Source organism: Heloderma suspectum, chromosome 3, assembly GCF_057233095.1.
Source record: "Heloderma suspectum isolate Gila_16-S chromosome 3, 16-S_ref, whole genome shotgun sequence".
In the NCBI taxonomy this organism is placed as follows: Eukaryota; Metazoa; Chordata; class Lepidosauria; order Squamata; family Helodermatidae; genus Heloderma; species Heloderma suspectum.
This window is the reverse complement of record NC_139460.1, coordinates 109966614-109992578: the sequence shown is the minus strand read 5'-3', so window position 1 is coordinate 109992578 and position 25965 is coordinate 109966614. Positions and strand designations below refer to the sequence as shown.

The window sequence follows — 25965 nt, the reverse complement described above, 5'->3', positions numbered from 1 at the left end:
TTCCCGGGCTGCGGAATGCTGGGAGCTGAAGGGCTTTTTCCTGTCTAAACACATAGGATTGCACCCTTAGTGTATCATCAAATTTATCTGGAAGGATAGAGGAGCAAACGTAACCAGCCATTCTCTTACCTCAGGCCTGCCGATACTCCTGCGCACACGAGCCCCAACTCCTTCCGCCTGCTCCTTGCTGAGCACGGTTTTGACAACTTTTCTTACTGCAGCCATTCTTCCTTGGAAGAGGAGATGCAAACCCTAAAGATCTCGACCACCTGCTGAAATGAACAGGTACGTTATTTATTTATTTATTTACAATATTTATATCCCGCTCCACATCACAGACGTTGGAGCGGTGAACGACAAGATAAAAGAATAAAATCCTTTAAAAAGTTTTGTTGTTTTTTTTTTTAAGAAAAAACTGTAGTAACCACAATCACCTGAATTTTAAAAAGCAAAGGAATAAAAGCGACCACACGTTCCTTCAGCAGCTAACCTACGAAACAATAGCAGAGGGACTGAAAGATTTGAAAAAGAAAAAAAAAATACTAGCACAGAATTTAGCTTCCGTTTACAAATATGCCAGTGGGAAACTTGGGTCTGTTGCTGCTGTTTGTTTTAAAGGTAGGCTTTGTTTTCCTTACCCTAAAAGGGAAAATAACATCCAAGCGATATACCTACCGTTCCCGGGGTGCTGCTCCCCTTCTTCAGGAGCGTGACACCAGCCCCTTCTGAACGAAACCTTGAAGCTGACAAGCCCCGCAGAAAATGCCGCTTCCTGAAGCGCCCGCTCAGGATGACTCGGCAAAATCCTGCCCAGCCCCTTCCCCGCGCTAAAACGAGACGCAGCCGCGCTGGGCACTGCAGGCACGGATGATGAGTCACCCGGGGCCACTGCCATCAAGGCTGTCACTCGAAGCGCACTCGCGGCGCCATCCTATGCACGCCTACTCGGAGGTAAAGCCCCACTGCGTTCAACGGGGCTCACGGCCAGGTGAGCGTGCACAGGGCTGCAGCCTTTGGGAGTCAATCGTGCCAAACGCAGGCAGGGGCACTTACTACGTTGAGGATCTCGCTGCAAAGGCCAGAAGGGGGCTCCAAAGCCACGCGCAGAGCGATTCTGTCAACCGAGCTATAGGATCACGGGGATCTTCGCAGCAGCTCCCGGCTCCCCACGCTGGCTCCGCTTAGCCCGCCCACCGGGGGAGCGAGGTGGAAACGGGCGTTTCATTTCTCCTCCGGAGTCCGGCGGAGTGGGCGGGGCCAGCCCGCGCAATTCTCCCATTGGTTGTAACGCCAACTCAAGGGAAACAGATTTTAGGAGGCGGGGCGTCAAGGGGTCTGTTTGTAAACAAGGAGAAGCGAGGCGTGGTTCTGGTCCTTTGGGGGCCGTGACTGTCTCTTCCTGTCGGTTGCCTGTTGGCTGAAGGCATCTTCTCTTGTCTTTTTTCTGCATGGCTGGCTGGGCGATGCTGGGGGCTGTAGGACCCTTTTTTCTATCTAAACGTGCATAGGATTGCACCCTTAAAACCCTTTTTATACTACATCAAACGGTCCCAAGGCTTGCATTTGTCAGACCAGGGGTTCCGGTATGTGCAATGCTTCTGGAGCTAAAGTGGGATGTCCCACACCGGAGGCGTTCAAGACGAAGCTGGACAGCCATCTGTCAGGGATGCTCTGACTTGGATTCCTGCATTGAGTAGGGGGTTGGACTCGATGGTCTTGCAGGCCCCTTCCGACCCTACTATTCTTTGATTTTAAACAGATATGGGGACCCTGGAATCAATTAAAAGCAAGCTCAGTGAAATGGCATGTCAAAAAAAGATTCAGGCTGCAATCCGATACACCCTAATCAGGGAGAAAGTCTCATTGACCTCAATGGGGCTTACTTCTAAATAGATACGCCTATGACTGCATTGTAACATTTTCCATGAAATATTTCTACCTTCCACAAAAAGCACTACTTTCAACATGAAAATCAAAATGGGAGGTCATCTGGTGCAGCCTTCACTGCTGTTATCTAGCTTTCTTGGGGAAGCAATGACAGTTGAGCAAGTAGTGAACAGCACAATCTTTTACATATCTTTGTTGTTCAGTCGTTCAGTCATGTCCGACTCTTTGTGACCCCATGGACCATAGCACGCCAGGCCCTCCTGTCCTGCGCTCTCTCCCAGAGTGTGCTCAAGTTCATATTCATTGCATCGGTGATGCTATCTAGCCATCTCATCCTCTGCCTTCCCCTTCTCCTTTTGCCTTCAATCTTTCCCAGCATCAGGGTCTTTTCCAGGGAGTTTTCACATTAGGTGGCCAAAATATTTGAGCTTCAGCTTCAGTCTTTTCAATGAGCAGTCAGGGTTGATTTCCTTTAGGATGGACTGATTTGACCTCCTTGCAGTCCAGGGGACTCGTAAGAGTCTTCTCCAGCACCACAGTTCGAAAGCATCGATTCTTCGGCGCTCTGCCTTCCTTACAGTCCAGCTCTCACAGCCATACGCTGCTACTGGGAAAACCATAGCTTTGATTAGACGAACCTTTGTCGGCAAGGTGATGTCTCTGCTTCTTACTATGCTGTCTAGGTTTGCCATAGCTTTCCTCCCAAGAAGCAAGCGTCTTTTAATTTCATGGCTACAGTCACCGTCTGCGGTGCTCTTGGAGCCCAAGAAAATAAAATCTGTCACTGCTTCCATTTCTTCCCCTTCTACATGCCAGGAAGTGATGGGGCCAGATGCCATGATTTTAGTTTTTTTAATGTTGAGTTTCAAACCAGCTTTTGCACTCTCCACTTTCACCCTCAACAAGAGGCTCTTGAGATCCTCTTCACTTTCTGCCATTAGGGTGGTATCGTCTGCGTATCTGAGGTTGTTGATAATTCTCTCGGCAATCTTAATTCCATCCTGTGATTCATCCAACCCGGCGTTTCTCATGATGTACTCTGCATATAAGTTAAATAAGCAGGGTGACAATATACAGCCTTGTCGTACTCCTTTCCCAATTTTGAACCAATCGGTTGTTCCATGTCCGGTCCTTACTGTTGCTTCTTGGCCCTCGTACAGGTTTCTCAGGAGACAGGTAAGGTGGTCTGGTACTCCCATCTCTTTAAGAATTTGCCAGAGTTTGTTGTGATCCACACAATCAAAGGCTTTAGTGTAGTCAATGAAGCAGAAATAGACGTTTTTCTGGAATTCTCCTGCTTTCTCTATGATCCAGTGAATGTAGGCGATTTGATCTGTAGTTCCTCTGCCTCTCTGCAACCCAGCTTGTACTTCCAGTAGTTCTCGGTTCACATACTGCTGAAGCCTAGCTTCTAGGATTTTGAGCATAACCTTGCTGGCATGTGAAATGAGTGCAATTGTATGGTAGTTTGAACACTCTTTAGCATTGCCCTTGTTTGGGATTGGAATGTAAACTGACCTTTTCCAGTCTTGTGGCCACTGTTGAGTGTTCCAAATGTGTTGGCATATTGAGTGCAGCACTTTAACAGCATCATCTTTTAGGATTTTAAATAGCTCAGCTGGAATACTGTCATCTCCGCTAGCTTTGTTGTTACTAATGCTTCCTAAGGCCCACTTCACTTCATTCTCTAGGATGTCCGGCTCAAGTTCAGTGACTGCACTGTCATGGCTATCAGGGACATTCAGATCTTTCCTGTATAGTTCTTCTGTGTATTCTTTCCACCTCTTCTTAATCTCATCTGCTTCTGTTAGGTCCCTGCCTTCTTTGTCCTTTATCATGCCCGTCTTTGCACAAAACGTTCCCTTGATATCTCCGATTTTCTTGAAGAGATCTCTAGTCTTTCCCATTCTATTGTTTTCTTCGATTTCTTTGCATTGTTCATTTAAGAAGGCCTTCTTGTCTCTCCTTGCTATTCTCTGGAACTCTGCATTCAGTTGGGTATATCTTCCCCTTTCTCCCTTGCTTTTCGCTTCCCTTCTTTCCTCAGCTACTTGTAAAGCCTCATCAGACAGCCACTTGGCTTTCTTGCATTTGTTTTTCTTTGGGATGGATTTAGTTGCTGCCTCCTGAACAATGTTACGGACCTCCGTCCATAGTTCCTCAGGCACTCTGTCTATTGGGCCTAATCCCTTCAATCTGTTCCTACACCTCCACTGTATATTCATAAGGGATATGATTTAGGTCATACCTGAATGGTTTAGTGGTTCTTCAATTTAAGCCGAAATTTTGCAACAAGAAGCTCATGATCTGAGCCACAGTCAGCTTCAGGTCTTGTTTTTACTGACTGTATAGAGCTTCTCCATCTTTGGCTGCAAAGGACATAATCAATCTGGTTTCAATATTGACCATCTGGTGATGTCCATGTGTAGAGTCACCTCTTGTGCTGTTGGAAAAGAGTGTTTGCTATGATCAGCGTGTTCTCTTGGCAAAACTCTATTAGCCTTCGACCTGCTTCATTTTGTACACCAAGGCCATACTTGCCTGTTATCCCGGTGATTTCTTGACTTCCTACTTTAGCATTCCAATCTCCTATGATGAAGAGGACATCTTTTTTTTTGGTGTTAGTTCTAGAAGATGTTGTAGGTCTTCATAGAACCGATCAACCTCAGCTTCTTTGGCCTCAGTGGTTGGGGCATAGACTTGAATTACTGTGATGTTGAATGGTTTGCCTTGGATTCGTACTTAGATCATTCTATCGTTTTTGAGATTGTACCCCAGTACTGCTTTTCCCACCCTTTTGTTGACTATGAGTGCTACTCCATTTCTTCTAAGGGATTCTTGCCCACAGTAGTAGATATAATGGTCACCTGAATTAAATTCGCCCATGCTTGTCCATTTTAGTTCGCTGATTCCCAAGATGTCGATGTTCAATCTTGCCATATGTTTGACCACCTCCAGCTTACCTCGATTCATTGATCTTACATTCCAGGTTCCTAAACAATATTGTTCTTTACAGCATTGAACTTTCTTTTCACCACTAGACACATCCACAGCTGAGTGTCCTTTCGGCTTTGGCCCAGCCGCTTCACTTTTTCCGGCGCTACTTGGAAATTCCCTCTGCTCTTTCCCAGTAGTATATTGGACACCTTCTGACCTGAGGGGCTCATCTTCCGGCGTCATCTCTTTTAGCCTCGTGATACGTTCCATGGGGTTTTCTTGGCAAGAATACTGGAGTGGGTTGCCATTTCCTTCTCCAGTGGACCACATTTTGTCAGAACTCTCCGCCATGACTTGTCCGTCTTGGGTGGCCCTGCACAGCATAGCTTATGGCTTCACTGAGTTACACAAACCCCTTCGCCACAACAAGGCAGTGATCCATGAGGGGGTTTACATATCTACTCGGAAATAAATCACATGGAGTTCAATGGGGCTTACATTTATACAAGTGGGTATAAAATTGCAGCTGTACACATGCCCACATTGGAATGTACACTGTAAAAACTCAACTGATAGCATGGCATGGAAATTTAAAAACAACGTATTGCAATATATTATTCTATTTAAAATCAGAAAAACTAAGATGGATAGGTGTTATCATCAGAAAAGTGAGAGTGTATGATGCTATGAATAGCATGCAAATAATTTCTGACAGACATGCCCATATTTGCTAAACATGTAAAAGAGTGAAGCCCTGGGAAGGATACTTCCTCTTGAAGCTATCATAAGGAAGAGAAGAATATAGTCCCTTGTAGAAAGTGGCACATGGAGGTAAGCTGCACTTCTTAATTTTTATGTTTTTAAACAGGTTATTGTATATGTATTATTCTTGCTTATTTTATTATTTTGTAAGCATTATACAAGCACAAAATGAATTAGAATTGCTTCCAATATTTCTAAACACATAAAGATGTATTATGATCTTTTTAAAGCTAGATCAAGAAATTTCCAGTCCAGTTATATTTGTGGATTAAGACTGAGAACATACTTTTGATCTATCAAACTAAAACCTAGAAAATATATTTGTGTGGGTGGATTTGCTTGTTTTACTGCAGTATACTCAGAAGTAAGTGCCACTGAATTCAGTAGAGCTTACTCCATGGTAAGCGTTCATAAGATTGCAGCCTCCATCTCATAATTTTGCATAGACTTCCATCTTGAATCTAATGTTCCTTGGGTTGCATTCCTAAGCATACTTACTTGAATGTTTGGTCCCATTCTAACCAATAAACTGTTCACAAGCATTATATTTCAGATGAAGGTGCTACCCCAATTCATATTTTCCTAATTATTTTGCAAGTAAGAGAATTATAAAGAATGTAATTATAAATTACATTCGGAGCTCAGAGTTGACTATATGTTATTTTAACTGAATATTGTATCAGTTTTAATTTCAGTGTACTAACAGGCAACAATTGCTTCTCTGTTAGGAACCTAAAATGGAAAGCACAGAGAACATTCTAGAAGAGTTGCTGGTGAAGAAGTCCCAGCAAAAGAAAAAAATATCCCCCAATAATTACAAAGAACGACTGTTTGTTCTTACAAAAACAAGTGTCTCCTACTATGACTATGACTATGACAAAGAGGTGAGAAGCAGATGCCTTACAATGCATTCTAAGAATTCAAGGTACCTCTTGGGTCTTTGGCCAATTGAGAATGCCTCTTCACAGTGCGTTAGGGGGCCCCTCTCCTCTTCTGAGCACCCAGTGTTGTGTGTATTTGTGAGCATTGCTGACTTACTCCCTACTTCACCTTCTGTTCCTAGAAAAAAGGAACCAGAAAAGGGTCAATTGACATTAAGAAAATTCGATGTGTTGAAGCAGTGAATCCTGAGGAACAAACCCCTCCAGAGAGGCAATATCCTTTCCAGGTAATGGGACACAATAGCAATGTTTGAGTGGCAAATCTGTATTTGTTGGATGGTGGCTACAAGTCAAATGCCATAGAGAGCTTTGACTATTGGGCGGTATAGAAATGATAGATAGATAGATAGATAGATAGATAGATAGATAGATAGATAGATAGATAGGCTTGTGGTTTTGCAGGGGGTCACAAAAGGTTGCACAGCAACCAGCTTAGCAGAGGTGGGGAACTTGTGGTCCTCCCGATGTTGCTGGTGTCAACTCTCATCATCCCTGACCTTGCTGGCTGGGGCTGATGGGATTGGAGTCCAACAACATTTGGAGAGTCACAGGTTTCCCACTGATGAGCTTGAAAATACATTACTTGGTCTTTTCTGTGGCTGTGCCTAGTTTTTGGAATTCCCTTTTAGGGAGGCCCCATCTTGCTTCCTCCCTGATGGCCTTCTGCCACAGATTTATGACTTTACTTCTATAAAAAGGCCTTTGGTGCATAGGAAGCTGTTTTAATTTCGCCTCTGTTAGTGCTCATGATAAATACTGAGTAGGAAACTGCCTCTTGATGAAATCTCTATTTTTGTGAAGCTCTGACTTCTTTGGAATGTTTAGGCTAATTTGAAAAAATATTTTTAGGCTGCTTGCTATTCTATTTTTATCTGTTTTCTTATTGTTGTTGCATTTTAATTGCTTTATTGTTTTTAATTGGTTGTAAACCACCCTGGACAATTGAATGAAAAGGCAGGGTATTAAAATACTTTAAGGGTGTGATCTTATGCATGTTTAGACTGACAAAAGTCCTACAACTCCCAGCATTCCCCAGCCAGCATGGCGAGCTGGGGAATGCTGGGAGTTGTAGGACTTTTGTCAGTCTAAACATGCATGGGATTGCACTCTAGATACAGAAAGAATGAGGCCAATTGAACAAAGCTGTGGAGACTATTCTTCCTTTTAAGTACGGAATGGTCTGGAAGTGGTAGTAGGGTATGCTGTGGAAGGTAACAGATTCAGGTCTCGGAAGTTAAGGACTCTGGCACTGGAGATTCGAGGAGATTGTCTTTGCTCCATATGCTATCTCTAGACCCAACATACAACCTCTGTACACAGCCTCTTCTCTGCAACCCTTTGCCCCTTTGTTTCCATTGCCTTATTACCTGCCTCTGAACTAGGATTGCCTACATATGTCTGCATTTATACATCAAGCTGCTGATAAAGGCACAAGGTAGCATCCTACAGTGTCCCAGCATTAATGCTAACAATGTTGTGCTAGAGCAAACCAATGCTTGTACAACGTAACAAGCGCTTGCAAGCGTAACAGGAAAAGCAGTGATTTGCTGTTGAAATTTGATGGCACAGTGGCAAAAAGGGGGTGATTTTTTGCTGCCATGCTTCTGTGCGGCCAAATTTTGGCAGCAGGTCCCCACCTTTTCCTGTTGCCCTGGCTACTTTATGCAAGCATTGGTTTATGCTAGTGCAAAGTCATTAGTTCTAGCTCTGGGACACTGCTGAGTATTACCCACAGTCTCTAAAGCTGGCAATCCTAGTCTTACCTTAATGTACTTCATAATATTTGCACATGATGGTATGATGGTTCCCTTAAAATGTCTGTTTAAGCTATTGTGCAGATCCATTCATTGTGTTTACACAATGGGCAAAACAATGGAGACAGACAAAACAACAGTAGTACCTTAGGATCAGGGACACTAGATTAGAGAAACAGTGTCTGGCAGGAGGGAACTGAATCCTCAAATCTGTTTTAGAAAGAGATTTTGGGTTCAGATCTAAATCCGACTCTGACTGATGTAACTAATATGGCTGCTGAAATCTATCAGATGTATGCCTTGAATTATTTACCTTTTTCTCCCCCAGCCACCCACATTTCTGATCCTATTATTCCACTGTACACCTTATTTATAACTTTATGTATATGGCAATGACTAAATCTATGTTTCAACCATACCTCAGATGAAACAAACGTAACTTCACACAATATTCTATGCTATTATTTTTTTAGTACATCTAACTACAAAACTGCTTTCTCTTATGCTTAAGATTGTGTACAAAGGTGGCCTGCTGTATGTTTTCTCTGCAAATGAAGAGAGTCGAAGACGATGGTTGGATGCTTTGCACAAAGGTACCAAGCGTTAGACTCGGAAACCGTTCTTGAAGACTAAGTATAAATTATTTCCATTACAAATACTGTATTAAAACTTAGCTGAACTAGCCAAATGATAACACATCTGTGTGGGAACTCTTTACAGAGCAACTTGAGAAAAATTAAATACATAAATTTATCCAGATTGCAGTCAATCAATGTGGCCCTTTTAGCAGGTCAGCCATTGTGAAAATAGAAACTAATTTTTGTAGTGATCTAAATTATAAATCATGTCTGTTGACTAACTGGTCTTTGCTACATTCAAGAAGTGTACATCCACGCTACAAATTCATTTAACAAGTATGCACATGGAGCTCCCCATTCATTTCAATGGAGAGGAAAGCTTCATATACGCAAAGGGATCATAGAATCATAGAATAGTAGGGTTGGAAGGGGCCTACAAGGCCATCGAGTCCAACCCCCTGCTCAATGCAGGAATCCAAGTCAGAGCATCTGTGACAGATGGCTGTCCAGCCTCGTCTTGAAGGCCTCCAGTGTGGGAGAGCCCACCACCTCCCCAGGTAATTGGTTCCATTGTCGTATTGCTCTTACAGTCAGGAAGTTTTTCCTGATGTTCAGCCAGAATCTGGCTTCCTGTAACTTGAGCCCATTATTCCGTGTCCTGCACTCTGGGATGATCAAGAAGAGATCCTGGCCTTCTTCTCTGTGACAACCTTTCAAGTACTTGAAGAGTGCTATCATATCTCCCCTCAGTCTTCTCTTCTCAAGGCTAAACATGCCCAGTTCTTTCAGTCTCTCTTCATGGGGCTTTGTTTCCAGTCCCCTGATCATCTTTGTTGCCCTCCTCTGAACCCTCTCCAGTTTGTCTGCATCCTTCTTAAAGTGTGGTGCCCAGAACTGGACACAGTACTCCAGATGAGGCCTAACCAGTGCTGAGTAGAGGGGAACTAGTACTTCCCGGGATTTGGAAGCGATGCTTCTATGAATGCAGCCCAAAATAGCATTTGCCTTTTTTGCAGCCACATCACATTGTTGGCTCATATTCAGCTTGTGATCGACAACAATTCCAAGATCCTTCTTGCTTGTAGTGTGGTTGAGCCACATATCCCCCATCTTGTAACTGTGCATTTGGTTTCTTTTTCCTAGGTGCAGAACTTGGCATTTGTCCCTATTAAATGTCATTCTGTTGTTTTCTGCCCAGCGCTCCAGTCTATCCAGATCACTTTGAATTTTGTTTCTGTCTTCCAAAGTATTAGCTATCCCGCCCAATTTTGTGTCATCTGCAAATTTGATCAGCATTCCCTGCACCACCTCCTCCAAGTCATTCATAAAAATGTTGAAGAGCACTGGGCCCAGGACTGAGCCCTGCAGTACCCCACTCGTTACCTCTCCCCAGTTTGAGAAGGTCCCATTGATAAGCAGTTTTTGAGTCCGATTCTGTAGCCAACTGTGGATCCACCGGATGGTTGTTTCATCTAGCCCACTTTGAGCTAGTTTGCTCATCAGGATATCATGGGGCACTTTGTTGAAAGCTTTGCTGAAGTCGAGGTATATGATGTCTACAGCATTCCCACGGTCTACAAGGGAGGTTACTTGATCAAAAAATGAGATCAGATTTGTCTGGCAGGACTTGTTTTTGACAAATCCATGTTGGCTTCGAGTAATCATGGCATTGTTGTCAAGGTGCCTCCAGAATTTTCCCAGGGATTGATGTCAGACTGACTGGTCTGTAGTTCCCAGGTTCCTCCTTTTTACCCTTTTTGAAGATAGGGACAACGTTAGCCCTCCTCCAGTCATCTGGCACTTCCCCCGTCCTCCATGATTTCTCAAAGAGAATAGACAGCGGTTCTGAGAGTTCTTCTGCCAGTTCCTTTATAACTCTAGGATGCAATTCTGGCCCTGGAGATTTGAACTCATTCAAAGTAATGAGGTGTTCCTTGACCATATGCCTGTCGATCTCAAGCTGCAATCCTGCCCCTTCAGCCTGTACTTCGCCTTTGCCAGGGGGGTCATAGACCCTCTTTTGGGAGAAGACTGAGCCAAAGTAGGAATTGAGCACCTCTGCCTTTTCTTTGTCATCTGTTATCGTTTTGCCATCCTTATTTAATAGCTGAACGACCATTTCTTTCCTCTGCCTTTTACTATGCACGTAGCTGAAGAAAGCCTTTTTGTTGTTTTTAACATCCCTTGCTAACCTCAGCTCATTCTCAGCTTTAGCCTTCCTGACGCCATCCCTGCAATTCTGTGCTATCTGCCTGTACTCTTCCTTTGTTACTTGGCCTTCTTTCCACTTCCTATATGTGTCCTTTTTTGTTTTCAGGTCATCCCTAAGCTTTTTGTGAAGCCACATTGGCTTCTTCTGTTGTCTTCCACCTTTTCTTCTTGTTGGAATTGCTTGTGATTGTGCCTTGAGAATTTCCTTTTTTAAAAGCTCCCACCCATCTTGGACTCCTTTTCTCACTAGCATCGCTTGCCATGGGACCTTACTGATCATTGTTCTGAGTTTATGAAAATCAGCTTTCCTAAAATCCAGGGTACGCGTTTGACTACACTCGGTTTTTGCTTCCCTTAGAACCAAGAACTCAAGTACAACATGGTCGCTTTCCCTCAGAGTTCCTGTAACTGCTACTTTATCCACTAAGTCATCTCTGTTGCTTAGGATCAAGTCAAGGATAGCCGATCCTCTAGTTCCTTCCTCTACTTTCTGTAGGAGGAAGTTATCCGCCACACAAGTCAGGAATTTCCTGGAGGGGCCATGTTTTGCAGAATTTGTCTCCCAACAAATATCGGGGAAATTGAAGTCCCCCATTACTACTACATCATGCTTCCTTAAAACATTGGCTATTTGCTTTTCAAAAGTTTCATCCTTGTCTTCTCCTTGATTGGGTGGCCGGTAGTAGACTCCGACCACCAGGTTCCTTTCATTCTTTGCTCCATTTATTTCAACCCAGATGTTCTCGATGGGGCTACCAAGCTCCTCCTCCTGTATTTCTGTGCAGAGATATGTATTTTTCACATACAGTGCAACCCCACCTCCCTTTCTGTTCCTCCTGTTCTTTTTGAACAAGTTATATCCTTCCATTGCTGTATTCCAGTCATGAGAGTCATCCCACCAAGTCTCAGTTATACCTATCAGGTCATAATTTCCCTCTTGTATTAAGAGTTCAAGTTCGTTCTGTTTGGATGTGTGTGGAGAGCTTCCCCTGCCCATTAAAATGAATGTGGAAAGCCAGGTCATGTTGGAGTTCAGTGTGAGCCATTAAAAAAGCAGATAACTCTTCTTTTAGGGTTTTTATTTTCTGCATTTATCTTTGTTGTTGTGTTTCTGTTGTATTTAATTGTTTCTGTTGTGCATCAGCCTGAAATCTAATATGATGATGTATCTAAATGTTTAAAATCAATCGAAGGGTGAGAGCATTCTGGACCCACGATGTGAAGAGTAATCCTATGCATCATGTTCACTCAGAAATATGTCTCGTGAGGCTCACTGCCAGAAGTATGTGTTCCGTGGTGCTTACTGCCAGGAAAGTAAGGGTATACTAGGATTACTGCCTATATCACTTCTAAACTGGTAGTGAAGCTATTGCACAGAAACACTGTACTGATACACTCAATCCATCTTCGCAACATGCCGCATTGGTTTTGTGAATTGGCCTTAAATCTGAGTTTCTGTTGCTCTGCAATCATTGTTCTACAGCAGCAAACATTTTCAGTAACTTCTTCTTCCCCCACCCTGCCCCTGTGTTTTCCAGAGATCAAGGATAATACAGATTTACTAACCAAGTTCCACAAAGGATTCTTTTCCAATGGGAAGTTCCTGTGCTGCAATCAAGCTTGCAAAGCAGCTCCCGGGTGCACAATCTGGGAAAAATGTAAGATGTTTGTTTTTTTTTGTCGTTTACATTGGGTGTGGAAAGGGTCCAAAACACACCGAGAATTATAGTTGATAATGAATGATGCATCCATATCTTCACTGACTCTATTCACACATCCAGTCTGGTCTTTGTGGTATGTGCTTGAGTCCATTTGGCAGCTTCACGGTGTATTGTTGTTGGCTTTGAGAGACTTGTGACAGTATTAAGCATCCATGTTTTTCATCCGATGGACCCGACCCTAAGCATATTTTCTGGGAAATAAGGGCAGAACTCTTATGTTACTCCAGCAGACATGTTGGGTGCTTTTCTACGTGAGGCATTTATCATGTGCTCGTCATTCCCTACGCACGGTTGTTTAAGGGTTCTTTAGATGACGGCGTGACCCTCCAGTTTCGCTTCTGTGTCTAACAAGCACTTTCGATGAGGTTTTTTTAGCGCAGGGAAAAATTAATTCTAAAAGTGAAAGAAACTGCTTTTTTCCACTTGTGTATTTGCACTATTCCACTATACCACAGTGCCACCTAGAAGTTATGTAGCAGAAAAGCAGGAAAGGAAACCCTCTGTGTAGTGCTCAGTTCTCAATTCTGTGACGAAACCAAAAGTAGATACAGCAAATTAACAGCCTTGTGTAGAAAAGCTCATTAACAGGGGTGGGGAGGTATTTGCAGGGCGGAATCAGTAGACAGGAAGGTGGGTGCTTAAGCCTTCTCACACCTACCAGTTGTTTCCTACAAGTCCCCTCCCCCCCGTGTTTTCCCTCATCTGGGCTGCTTCAAATCTTAGAAGTCTATCAAAAAGGAAAACAGTAAAAACAAAGGCTAGGGGAGCTCTTATGAAAGAACTGGGGGGCATGGGAGGAACCAACTATCCACTTTCTCACCACTGATTTCCCCCTTGTAATGTGCTCTCTCACAGTCCCGCTTTAGCAAATGTATTCAAATGCCATCTGTAATGCTACTACTGTGTTTATGTAGTCTGAGTAGATATATCTTGGAAAAATTGTGAGGTATTGGACTAGAACAGGGGTGGGCAATGGGGAACATTTTTGCTCCCTGTCCCCCCCCCCCCCGCGCGCTGTAGGCCACACTCGCGCCACTGCACTACTGAATTCAGCAGTGGCAAAAAATATGGCGGTTTGCAGCCAATATTCAGGGGCAAACCACTACAGACCAGTAAAGCTAAATATGGCCCATGTGCCGCTCTGCAGCAGTAAGCTGTCAATTCTTTTGCAGCTACCGCAAGGTGGCTGCAGAGGCCACATACAGCCCGCGGCTGGGTTGTGTTACCCACCCCTGGGCTAGAAATACAATCCACCAGGAACCGGAGGCCCATGCACGCCTCTTGTGTCCTAGTCAGACCTCCCTCTCAGCTGGTGCAAGTTACTTAAGCCACAAGCTCAATTAACACCTAGCTTTCACTGGGGTGAACAATCTGTGGTTGGGCTGAACCATTTCAAATTGCAGGTGGGTGCTCTCATGAGGACAATTGCAGGCGGGTTCCCCACCCCAAGCTATGTGTAAAGAAACCTGCCGCATCAAGGAGAAGACTTGTAGCTAGTGGAGGCTGGTGGCTCCTATGTCAGTTTGGCTGTGAATCCACTCTGGGTTTCAGTCAAAACCAGTCAGAACACTAAAGGAGCTACCCAAGTTGCCAAACCCTATCCCCAAACTGGGTTCAGCTCCTTGGACAGCTCTTTAAAGTTCTGACTGAAACCCAGAGCGGATTCACCGCCCCACTGACATCGGAGCCACCAACCTCCACTAGTTGTAGGCTAGTATTCTCCCTGTCACACTTGCTTTCTCTGTGTAGGAATGTGTACTTGCAGGAGAGTAGTCCAGCTGCAGTCTGAACTGGTACAGCTTAGACACATCTGGAGGGGACCAGGGTGGGGAAGACTGCTGTATAAGAGGAATAAACAATGTCCTATTGTTTTTAAAATCTTGCCATTTTTATACAGAAATGTGAGCAAGCTGACATATTTCCAAAGCAAACTATCTGCATGCAAATATTGTTCTCAGACCCAGTTCTTGGCATGGAACATCACTGGTTTGTCTGCCAATGAATTTGTACAGCTAGATGAGGAAGGGGAGGAGGAATCTCTTTCCAACCCCTTTGAGCACCATGTATCTCAAATCTTGCTTCTCTCCAAACAATGTAGGATTTCAAAGAAGAGTTTAGGCCAGGCTTCTCCAGTCTGGTGCCCTCCAAATGTGGGGGACTATGACTCCCATTATCCACAGCCACCAACCTATCTGGAGATCATCAGGTGGGGAATATTGCTTTGGGCCATGCTTGATTGCAGTGTAAGAACATAACTGGATGAGACCAAGGTCCGTGTCTTTCCAGTAGTAGCAACCAAACGCCTCTAGCCCAGACACTCGCAAGGCAATGGCTTTCCCTTGTCCTTTGTCCCTAGAAATGTATTTATTTAGTAAATAAAAGCATGTATATATTGTTTTCTGCCCACCAGGAAACTCAAAGCAATGTACAATAAAATCACAAGTATTATACCCCCTTCATTATGGCTTACGCCTCAACGTGGTATGGCTTCCAGTTCTTATCTGGTGGCCAAATGCAAAACAAATTTTGTCAAGCTGTATGTGACGGCGAACTCTGGCTGGCCATGCACTAGCAAATATGTGAATTGGAGTGTCCAAGGGGAGGTGAGAGAGAGGGCAGGACCTCTGTGTCCTAGGCCCATGCAAGTAATGCCAAGCTATAGTTTGCCATTGCGTTTAAAATGAACAAATATGATGGTAAGACTGAATGGGAGACTCATTTAAAGCTAAGACCAGCATAATAAATTAATGCAGTGCATAGGTGACACTACATTCCCACTGACATGATCTGCGTATGGTAGGAAAAACTCCTAATGACAGATATGTGTCGTAACTGACTGCACACTCCAGTACTGCAGTTGGCGAGTTGCTAGTACAGTTCTTTCCCTACCATGGGGTACTAGATCGCTTCAGATGGGTTATACAGTCCGTAACAATACAGCCCAAAGTTCGCTATGCATTGTCTAGTAGTTCTGCCATAATAATCAAAGCTGCTTGATGAGGTTATCCAACACCTACTTGTAGGTGCAGATTCTGGACATTCATTTTATCCAGCAGTTTTTATTTTTTTAAAAACCCTCTTTTTCTTGATGTAGACTGCAGCCTACGCAGCGCAAGCAGTGCAGTGAAACCACTCCCACCTGTACCAGGGCAACTGGTGAGTGAGAAGCTTTGTAGCCAGCAATTCATTCAGGTTGCCTATATACTAGGGAGAAATATGCTACTAAACTTGGAAAGATCAATGGGAGATTCTTGGCAACGAGAGAAGCCCTCGCCTCACCTCTCTTTCATCTGAGATAAACAGATGAAAACAGTATGTTTTTATCATGTCAAGAGTCACAGGGCTGTTTGTTTTTTCTGATAGGTGGAGTTAATTTCCATAGAGAAATGCAATGAACTGTGAACAACCCAAGCAGAAGGGCATAGCTGTAATACCGGAATCCCTCCTTTGTACTGATAACAGTAGCCATCCTTCCTTCCCCTGAACTCAGTTTGGCTTCCTACTTACCTATTTAACGTACTTCTCCCCTCCTGTCTGATTCTTTGCTATCAGTTTTAACTCCCTTGAATAATTTTCTGCGTCTCCTGCTTCCTCTTCTTTCCCATCTGGCCAGCCAGGGCACCTGCTTTCTCTATGGTTTTAACCTGACTGTTGCCTGTCTTACCTAAGCACTCTAAATATGCTTTCTTTGCATATTTGTGAACATATACATATGCACAAATAATTACTTTTATTCTTGATACGCTTTTATATTCATATATCATTTGACAGCAGAGATTGAAAAACTGCATCTTAGGATTCAGAGTGGCATGTAAACTTTCGAGAAAAGCCAGTCCAATCTGTTGACCATTCCGTATAGTGCTGATTCATAAAGTTCAAAAAGAATGGCATGTTAGGTGAATTCCTCAAGCATCCCTAGCCGTTAGGAAACAGACTCTTTGCTAGCCTTCCCCAACCTGGTGTCCTCCAGATGTTTTGGAGTAGAACTCCCAACATTTCTGACCATTAGATATTCTGGCTGGGGCTGATGGGAGTTACAGTCCAAAACATTTTGAGGGCACCAGGATAGGGAGGGCTGTTCTTGACTCTTAAATTGCCAGAACAGTAATTTAACTCGAGTGCTTGCTCGGAATATTCATGGCACTCTCAAGATAACTTTGTTTCAGTTACTTACATGAAGAATTCTTACAGTCACTTTGGTTGAAAGGTGGACTGTTCCCAGTCTTTCAATTCATGCTTCAAAAACCCAGCGTCTGCTTGCCCAACTCATTAAAAGATTGGATTACTTCTTTCAACGAACAACCCATTAAGATCTGCAAACTCTGTCTTTGCTGACTCTTGTACACACATTAGAGTATCTTGTGGGATTATCAATCGTGCAAATCAGCCAGCTGTATGTGCTGAGTTTGAGCTTTAAAATTAGACATTAAGAGTCATTTTCATGACTTTCAATTTCAAGAACAATATGTTGAGAAGGAAAAAAATAATAATGTACCTATATGACAATATTCAGAAGGGCCCTGAAACAAATATTTTTAAAAATCCTTTTAGAAAACCACTATATTGTGGAGCACTGAGTTAATTTCCATTGATTTCAATCGGTCCACTCCAAGTATGACTGTGTCTGGATCCAAGTCAGTGTATTCTCTGAAAACACTTGAAATGTGCTATGTAATTGTCAGTTATTATGATGGAAGTGGCTATGATTTCTTTTTCTACGTTTCTCTGTGTGATGTATTTCCCTCTGTTACTGGCTTTGTTTTCAGAAAAGGGAATACAGTCACCTGCCTCCAGGTCTAACATCTGATAAGTCATTTCTGAAAGAAGCCCTCGCTGTTTATAATTATGAGCCCAAAGGGAAGTCTGATGTTCAGCTTGTCAGAAACAACAAATACTATGTTCTGAAACACGAGGATCCGGACTGGTGGCAAGTGAGAGACTTGGAAGGGTAAGTTTCCTTGCCATTGGGTTGTATCCAATCTTAGTCTAATTTACAGCTCATTCATTTCAATGGATCTACTCTAAGCAGAACTAACATTGGATACAGCCCATTATTTAGAAAAAAAATTTTTTTCTTATTACTGAGGGATAATTTTCATATTCTATCAATCAACTGACTTTTTCACTCATGGTGCACTTAGAATTTAATGAAGTATTGAGCTTAACTTAGAAAAATGACAAATGAGATTGTTTCGTTGGGCTAGGAAAACCTAGTCTCACATCTCAGTCATGAAACTCAGTGGCCCTTCGGTTCAGTCAAACGCCAGTCTCGGCTAATTTACCTCATGTGGTTGCTGTGAGGGAAAAATGGGGGAAACACGTGTACAGCATTACCATAGGCAGGCGCCAAGGAGGAAAGCCAGGACAGAAATGCTATTGTTTATAAATAATTATTGCTTGTACAAGTGGCCTATCCATGTGATTAATGTATTATTAGCCTCCCAGCATGGCTGAGTCCCTGGCTTCGCGCAGCACCTGGCGGCCCAGTGGGAATGCCGCATGAAAGAACTCAGCTGGTGCCGGGATGAGCGGATGCACTTTCCAGTGCCAGCTGAGTCTCCTGCTGCCTGCATCCCTGATGTTATCTCCAGTCAGAGATTAGAGATAACAGTGGGGATTCCTCTGTGTGCTCTCCCCCCTCGCAGTGGGTTCTCATATCTCAGATGAGAGATGTTGTTGTTGTTCATTTGTTAAATCGTGTCTGACTCTTCATGACCCCATGGACCATAGCATGCCAGGCCTTCCTGATTAGAGATAACAACGGGGATTCCTTCAGGTGGCTGCGCAGGCCAGATTGGGGAGATCGGTGGGCCAGGGATTCTGCACCCCTGTATTCCAGGAAAGGGCTCGTATAAGGATGGGAATTCTTATACGAATTCTCCTCTATGATTAGAAAAACTTTGAGAATATTTGAGCCCTTATCTGTGAGAGTGTAGCTGCCTCTGTATTGTTTGAGGTGGGCAATCCTATCAGCCAGCTAAGAGGGCTGTCTCTGCTGATCTACTAGTAGATGCAACTATACTGTCCAGGCAGCAGTGTCAAAAGCACAATAAAGATGGCAGAAGAGGAGAGAGAGTTAACATAGCAATGATGATGCCTGCTTCCACAGAGAGCCTAGCAACACCATCACCCACCAATCACAGCGTTGGTCCCGACAATGATCCCACATCAGCACGCATGGAAGGAAGCCAGCATTCATCATCACTGACAGCAGGAACACCGTGACAACATTATGTAATCCACTCCCTATGTTTTTGTTCATTTTATCTCACATTTTCTTCCTCCCCAGTGCTTCCTGTGGCTTTGTTTGATTATTTATTTAAATAAATAAATAGCGTTAACAATTTTTTGACATTTTTCATTTGCAGAAATGAAGGCTTTGCTCCCCGGGCCTACTTAAAGGAGATATCCCAGACCACTGATGAATCAGGGTAAATCCTATTCCAGTCATTTTGGTACCTTCAGTGTACGATGGAATAGAAAAGTTAAAGAGAGAACCAATATATTTCTTCCACTCAAACCGTGTGTTATTTTGATGCGATTTTTTGAAGACATGCTAAGAGAAGAGCAGGGAGTGCTCTTCAAACATTTCATAGTAGCCTTATTATGAGTGGTGCAGTTTTAGAAGCAAATCCATACCGGTTATCAAGTGGTGTTTTTGTAAAATGGGGCAGGGGGAGTTGATCCAGTCCATTGGGGGTGTAGCACCTTTATCCAGAAGAATCCTGTAGCCCTCCCTGTCAGCACAGATGCACTGAGAATGCCAGGCCACTATGGGAAGGGGGAGGTCTGTGCATGCCTCCCATCCAGCACTATCCCCTTCACTCTGTTAAGGACCATGAGCAGAGGAAAGAAGGCTTGGCAAGATGCCCTCACAGGCTCCCCTTTGCCTCACCACTTATGCATTGCCAAAACAGAGGAAATGCATCACCCAAAAAGAGGACACAGATTTCCATGTGCTAATGTATGTGTACAGATGTGATTTATAAATAATGACTATAATGTAAGTAGAAATAGAGGGCAGCTCACCAAAGCTGAGAGGGGTGTAGCCAGGTGGCCTGTGTGCCTGCTCAGTCTGCTGCCCAGGTGCTGTTGATGGGCAAGTTCAGGGCCCAGCTCCCCCTTCTTTAGATGGGATTAGGGCTGGAAAGCCCTTCAAACAGACATATCTTTGAATAGAGGAATGTCCCCTGACAGCCCTTTGAATAGAGGACTGTCTTCTGTAGAGTAGGACACGCAGCCACCCTACCTTGCTCCTTCAAGTGCCCCCTCTCTCTGGGCCCAGTCCGCCTCACTGTCTAGAAGGAGATGGTAAGGCAAATGGACGCTGGTTCTCCTTCCCCTTGCTCTTGTCACTGCTGAGAGAGGGAGCAGGGAAGAGACAGGGACATCAAGGAGGAAAAGAGCAGTGCCAGAGGGCTGGCAGGGGGCTCCCTGCTGGGGCGCGGGCCTTGGCAGGTGCTCAACAGTAATGACCCCTGATGCCCTGCGAGGGCTCTGCCACACCCTATGAGAGTCCCTGGGTGAAAGTCTGCTGAGGACTCAGTTGAGCCTGGATGTTTTTGTGAAATCTGAAGATGACATCTTATAAAAGGCAAATTTGGAAGAACTAGAATTTGAACACTGAGTAGGTCAAAAAAAGGAATAAATTGATTGTCTTAAAGGAAAAAATACACTGGTCAGAAAAAAGTTGCTTTAGCTATAGGTGTAGATGTTTTATCAGCGTTGTAACTGTGATGGCCAAACTGTGATTGGTATCAATTTATTATGTATGTTGGCAGTGCTCAACTTCATAACACTCTGCCTGTAGCATATCAGCCTCTCTGGTTTATGTGAACAATGTATTCTATATTTTTCTGCCTTAACCTATTACAATTTTTGATATGCCTGGACTATTGCATGCAAGGGAGCGGGAAAATAAGTAAATGAACGCGCACGCGCGCACACAAATAACTCTGATGGCCGAGAAACAAAATGGATGAAGTAATGATGTTTGTCAGGAGTCATTGTGGCTTTTTCCTTTTGCAGGGAAAGCACTGAGACAACTGAAATGCTGTCATCTGAAGAGGAGGACACCGTTCCTAATTATGAGTGAGGAGGAGATTGGGTGTAATTGATCGTTGGGACTATGAGCACTAGAGCTACACAAGCGCAGAGGCAAATGCCCTGGCTTCACTGTAGTGATCTGTACAGTGCATTGCTGCCACAGCCAGCTGTCCACTTCATCTCTATAAAGACACTGCTACACATTGTTGTCCTCATTATTTATTTGATTCACATCTCACCCTTCCTTCTCCATCCAAATGGTACACATGGTCCTGCCCCACCCACACCCAGCCCATTTTGTCTTTTGAACGTCCCTGTGAGGATTGTTAGGTTAGGATGAGAGATGCTGACTGGCCCAAGGGCACCCAGTAAGCTTTGTTCTGAGCGCGGATTAGAAGGTCTCCACAACTTCTTGGAGAGCGTGTTCTCTTGCAAGGGATTTTTTGATGGCTTTGATATCACAGTGATTCAAGTGAATGACTGTCTGAAAATAGCTACACAGTGATCCAAGACTTGATTCTCCAACCACGCTAAAGGCAAGGGCCTGCTCAGGAGAGTAAGGAGAGGAGGTCTAGGGGCCCATTTTGATGAGGATTACAGCATATCTGTTGTAGTGCAGGTACTTATTAGCATTTGCTGTGAGCGCCAAGTTCCTTATTCAAATCTCAGATCAGCCATGATCTCTTTGGGTGCTCTTAGGCAAGCACACTGGTGTAAACACCAGCCTATCTCATTGCATGTCTGTTGTAACTAAGAACTGCTGAAATAATGAACAGGAACAGCTTTCAGTATTTAGAACATGTGATATGCAAATAATAAGTACTGTTATTATAATCTCTGCCTTGTACGTGTTTATGAACATTAGAGCTGTGCTGGATCAGACCAAGGGTCCATCTAGTTGAGCATTGTGTTCACACAGTGGCCAACCAGATGCCTGTGGAAAGCCCATAAGCAGGACATGAATACAATAGCACCCACTCTTCCCATCAACTGGTAAACTCAGATGAGGTCATCAGAGGGCTTGCTCCTAGTCATTCCACATGCACCTATGGCCTGATTGGAGTCCACCAAAAGAAGAGCCTTCAGTGTGGCAGCCCCCTTTCTTTGGAACTCCCTGCCCCTGGAGGTCAGGCAGGCACCAACACTGCATTATTTCTGGCGCCTCCTGAAAATCACTCTTCCAGGAGGTATTCCTTAATTGACTAGTCACGGTTTCTGTTGGCATTGTGTTTTTAAACAAGTATAATTTTAATGTGGTGTTTTAATTTTTTTATTCTTCTACTTTTTGTGTGTGTGTTCACTGCTCTGAAATCTGTTGTAGATATGGAGTGGTATATAAGTATTGTAAATAAATAATAATAATAATAAACATAGGCATATTGCCTCTGGTGTTGGAGGCAATATATCTTGGTAATATATAGCCATCATGGCTAGTACCCATTGCCCTTCATGAATTTTTCTGATACCCTTTTAAAGTCATCCCACATTGTGGCCATCTCTACATCTTGCAGTAGTGAGTTCCATAGCTGTGAAGAATGCGCTGTATGAAGAACTACTTCCTTTTATCTGTCCTGAATCTTCCCCCATTTAGCTTCATTGGAAGACCCCGGGTTCTAATATTGTAAGAGAAGGAGAAAAATCAACATTATGTTGCCAGCATTCAATAAATGTGGCAGCAATCATCTGTTGCTACGGTAGTGACTGGGAATTCTGTCAATTTCAATTCCAATATTTTTAAAATGTAAACGTTTCATACAAATAGTTACTTAGAAATCGCATAACGCTTTTAAGTGGTAGCAATGAATAAAATTAATAAAAGCTTTTTTCTAAACTTTAACCTGTTGCATGGGATGCTTAGTTCCATGAATGGTTTCTTTAAGTGGATTCCTTAATCCGCTTCGGATAGTGTTATTATTCCAAAATCATTGCATGCTGTAAATATAATATATTGGCTATTTCTTTTGTTGCAGTTGGTATGCTGGTAGCCTCTCAAGGGCCCAAGCGGAACAACTGCTGCGACGGAAGGTAGGGTTTAACAGTCCCTACACTTTTGATAGGCTTTTGCATTTCCTTTTAGCTGCAAGCATCCCCTTGCTTGCTTTGGAGCAGTGAGACACCAGTCTGCTTCTTCCTGTCTGGAATTAGGGAATTTTGTAATAGAAGTAATAGCAATGAAAACGATTCAGCTGGCATTCATTTTCAAATTAGCCAAGGTTTTGCTGGTTTCTGGATTGAGTCTTCTAGTCACATGACAGTAAGCCATAATACAGTGCCTGCAAGTTGGTAGCAGCAAAATGGGTCAATGAACTTGTATGAGACTTACTAACAAGAAGAGGAAATTCTGTAGATCTGAAGTTTCAGTGGGAAGGAGCTACAGACTGTGATCTTACGGCTGTGGGAATTGGAGATGTACATGGAGCAGCCATCTTTAGGCATAGGTGTCAGGGGTGTTTCTGAGTGCAGGGAGTGGGATAGCAGTTCAGATTCTGAAGGAGAACCATCAGACATGGGGGAGGTGTTTTCCCAGGCTAGTCCAGACATGACTGGGCCAGCTTCTCAGGTTACGAACATACAGATGGCTAAGCTTGAGGGTCCCTCCTCAACCAACCCCCCCCCCCCCATGAGAGGCAGCAAGCAGGAGGTTGACCTAATTGATGCCAGGAGCAGAGCAAAGAGAGAAAAGGCAGGGGCAGAACTTAGATGGTCTACCCAATTGGCCTTGCACTTAGAGGCCTCACGAGAAGAGAGGGACCTCCCCCACTTAAGTTAGGTTAGCGAGACCACCTCCCTCTTCAAACGGCAGGCAACTCTCATAAATTCCATTTGGATCCCCTAAAGGCATTCCTTGTAGATGGAGAGTTTCTCTGAGAATTTGCATCTATGACCCTGTGAGGTAATGGATTAAAAGCTGTAGACTGAAGCCTCTCATCTTTGTATGTTTGAGCATTGACGTTAAGAGGGGGCTAAGAGAATCATGACAATAGGAGGCTTCCCAGTGGTGTGGGGAGGGGAGAGAAAAGTAACTCACTCCCCTCCTGCCCCTTCAGAATCAACAGGACTGAATTCAGAGAGAATATGTTTAGGATGGGAGAGTTGAAGTGAAATATACAATTATTTCTCTCTCAGAAATCTATGATTTCAGACATGGTTCCCACTCACGAAATTCACTTGGCCCTTCGGTGCCTCCTATTAATTTTTTTTTTCTGCTGCTGACATTAGAACCCAAGTTAAGAAGGAGCCATGTTCCTTGCCCTCTTTCCTTTGGTTCTGTTCTACATAGAGTGTAGAACATTTTTGCATCCATTTTTGCATCCAGCTGCTAATCATCAAGTGTGTAGTAATCACATGGCGAGTGATGCACATGCATGTGTCAGCCATCTCTCACTGTCCATCCTTTAGTGCGCACGTGTGTATGCGTGTAGGTGTATGGAGGACTGACTGGCCCTGCCATTAGGCAGAGCGAGGCGGTCATCCCAGGTGCCAGATGAGGTATGGAGGCCTGTTGGAGGACAGAGCAGTGGTTCCACGTTGCCAGCCCCCGCGCTCCCAAAGTAACCTGCTGTCCTCAGGTGAAGTGAAGGATGCTGTTGCTGTCCCACCGCCAATGTTGATGTAAGATTCAAGTGCCAGTCCAATCGGCTTCTGTAGGTGGAAAGGGAATGTCCTTCACCTCAGGAAGCAAAATTTCTGGGGCCAGCCCTGTGTGTGTGTGTTGCAATGATGTGTGGAGCTTGAACACACATCTTGATTGATTGCACTTTTCTTTAAAAAAGGCATTTGCTCAATAAAAGAAGCCTTACATTTTATGAAACCAATGCAGCAGCAACACTCTGCCCTGTTATGAAGGTTATCTCCTGGTATTTTTCTTCCTTTTATTAAAAGGGGAAAGAAGGTGCTTTTATGGTTCGTAATTCCAGTCATGTCGGGAAATACACCGTGTCAGTACTCAGCATGACCTATACGTAAGTATGCGACATATATATAACGCATCCTGCATATATGTTATAGCTGCTTTATTACAAACCATATTGATCTTGTCTCTGCACATGTAAACCAAACTATGCAGATATTTATTCTGGTCCTCTAATTGCACCTGTGTGTTCACACATAATTCAAACTAAAGTGCCCCTGTGCTGAAGGTCAATCCCAATGTTACTTCCTTACGTTTCTTCAAGGTGCTTATGAGAAAGCCACAAAGTGTTGTTGTTGTTTTGGGGGTAGAGTGAGAATAGTAGACCAAACAGAAGGAACTCTCTTGGGGAGGTCAGTGTAGAACTTTAGGAACCTCTCCAAGTAAACATTGTGCTAGATAAACATTTCTCCTTTTTCTGACACGAGCTGGGATCTTCCAAATGTAACAATTGCTTGTGATTATATATTTTTTCAGAAATAAAAAAGGAATAGTTAAACATTATCATGTTCACGTAAACAAGGCAAATCAGTTTTACCTGGCTGAGAATTACTGTTTCGATTCGCTCCCCAAGCTTATTCACTATCATCAACACAATTCAGCAGGTAATCTTATTTAGCATTTCATGGTTTTACTCTGTGCTCATGAATGTCAAGTTTCCTTATGTATGTGTGCTGTTGTTGCAGTATATGGGCTTTCAGCACATTCCTGCACATGTTGAATCAGAAGTAAGTTCCATTGTCTTCAATGGGGCTTGCTGCCTCATAAGTGTGTTTTACACTTGGGTGTGAGCTGGGAAATTCCCAGTTCAAATCTCACCTCATCTTCTGACTGATAAGGTAGCTCTTATATGAACCCCTATCTCCCAGCCTCAGCTTCCCATTTGCAATACATGTATACTCAAAAGTAAGTCCCACTGAATTCAGTAGGACTTACTCCAAGGTAAATGGGTACTGGATTACAGCCCAGAAAATTGTTGTAAGGATCACTGATATAATGTGTATGAAGCATTTTGAACACTTTAAAGGACTAAGAATATAACCATAGAAATAACAGTAATAATCACTAGTACTAATGCAGGTAAGATCAAACAGGGAGTGTTTGTTATATTTGTCATGTTCTGCTGTGTTATCTACTGTCATAGTGGAATGCTCCAAAACTGCAAAACTGTTACATACGTGGATTCCCATTCAGTGAATCTTGCTAATCAAATCTGCT

At 43.6% G+C, this 25965-nt stretch overlaps 2 protein-coding genes across 12 annotated transcripts in view; one reads left to right on the top strand and one right to left on the bottom strand.

Annotated features, from left to right (window-relative positions):
- PIR (pirin) overlaps positions 1 to 1200 on the bottom strand; it is a 44158-nt gene extending 42958 nt beyond the window's left edge. For 3 of the 11 annotated variants that reach the window (XM_084844142.1, XM_084844139.1, XM_084844136.1), the window contains exons 1-2: positions 676 to 1200; positions 130 to 272 (exon numbers count right to left, since the gene is read on the bottom strand). Coding sequence is in view for 5 of the 11 variants with exons in the window: in XM_084844136.1 (XP_084700262.1) it covers positions 130 to 225 (96 nt within the window). In the remaining 6 variants the exon portion in view is untranslated. The remainder of the gene's footprint in view (positions 1 to 129; positions 273 to 675) is intronic. The other 8 variants (XM_084844141.1, XM_084844140.1, XM_084844134.1 and 5 more) reach the window with 4 other exon arrangements.
- The window catches only part of BMX (BMX non-receptor tyrosine kinase), a 38153-nt gene continuing 13045 nt past the window's right edge, over positions 858 to 25965 (top strand). The window contains exons 1-12 of the mRNA XM_084844133.1: positions 858 to 988; positions 6315 to 6470; positions 6650 to 6754; positions 8793 to 8874; positions 12609 to 12728; positions 15886 to 15947; positions 17558 to 17739; positions 19160 to 19222; positions 20820 to 20882; positions 22808 to 22862; positions 24720 to 24799; positions 25225 to 25352. Of these exons, the coding sequence (XP_084700259.1) occupies positions 6324 to 6470; positions 6650 to 6754; positions 8793 to 8874; positions 12609 to 12728; positions 15886 to 15947; positions 17558 to 17739; positions 19160 to 19222; positions 20820 to 20882; positions 22808 to 22862; positions 24720 to 24799; positions 25225 to 25352 (1087 nt within the window). The 5' untranslated portion in view covers positions 858 to 988; positions 6315 to 6323. The remainder of the gene's footprint in view (positions 989 to 6314; positions 6471 to 6649; positions 6755 to 8792; positions 8875 to 12608; positions 12729 to 15885; positions 15948 to 17557; positions 17740 to 19159; positions 19223 to 20819; positions 20883 to 22807; positions 22863 to 24719; positions 24800 to 25224; positions 25353 to 25965) is intronic.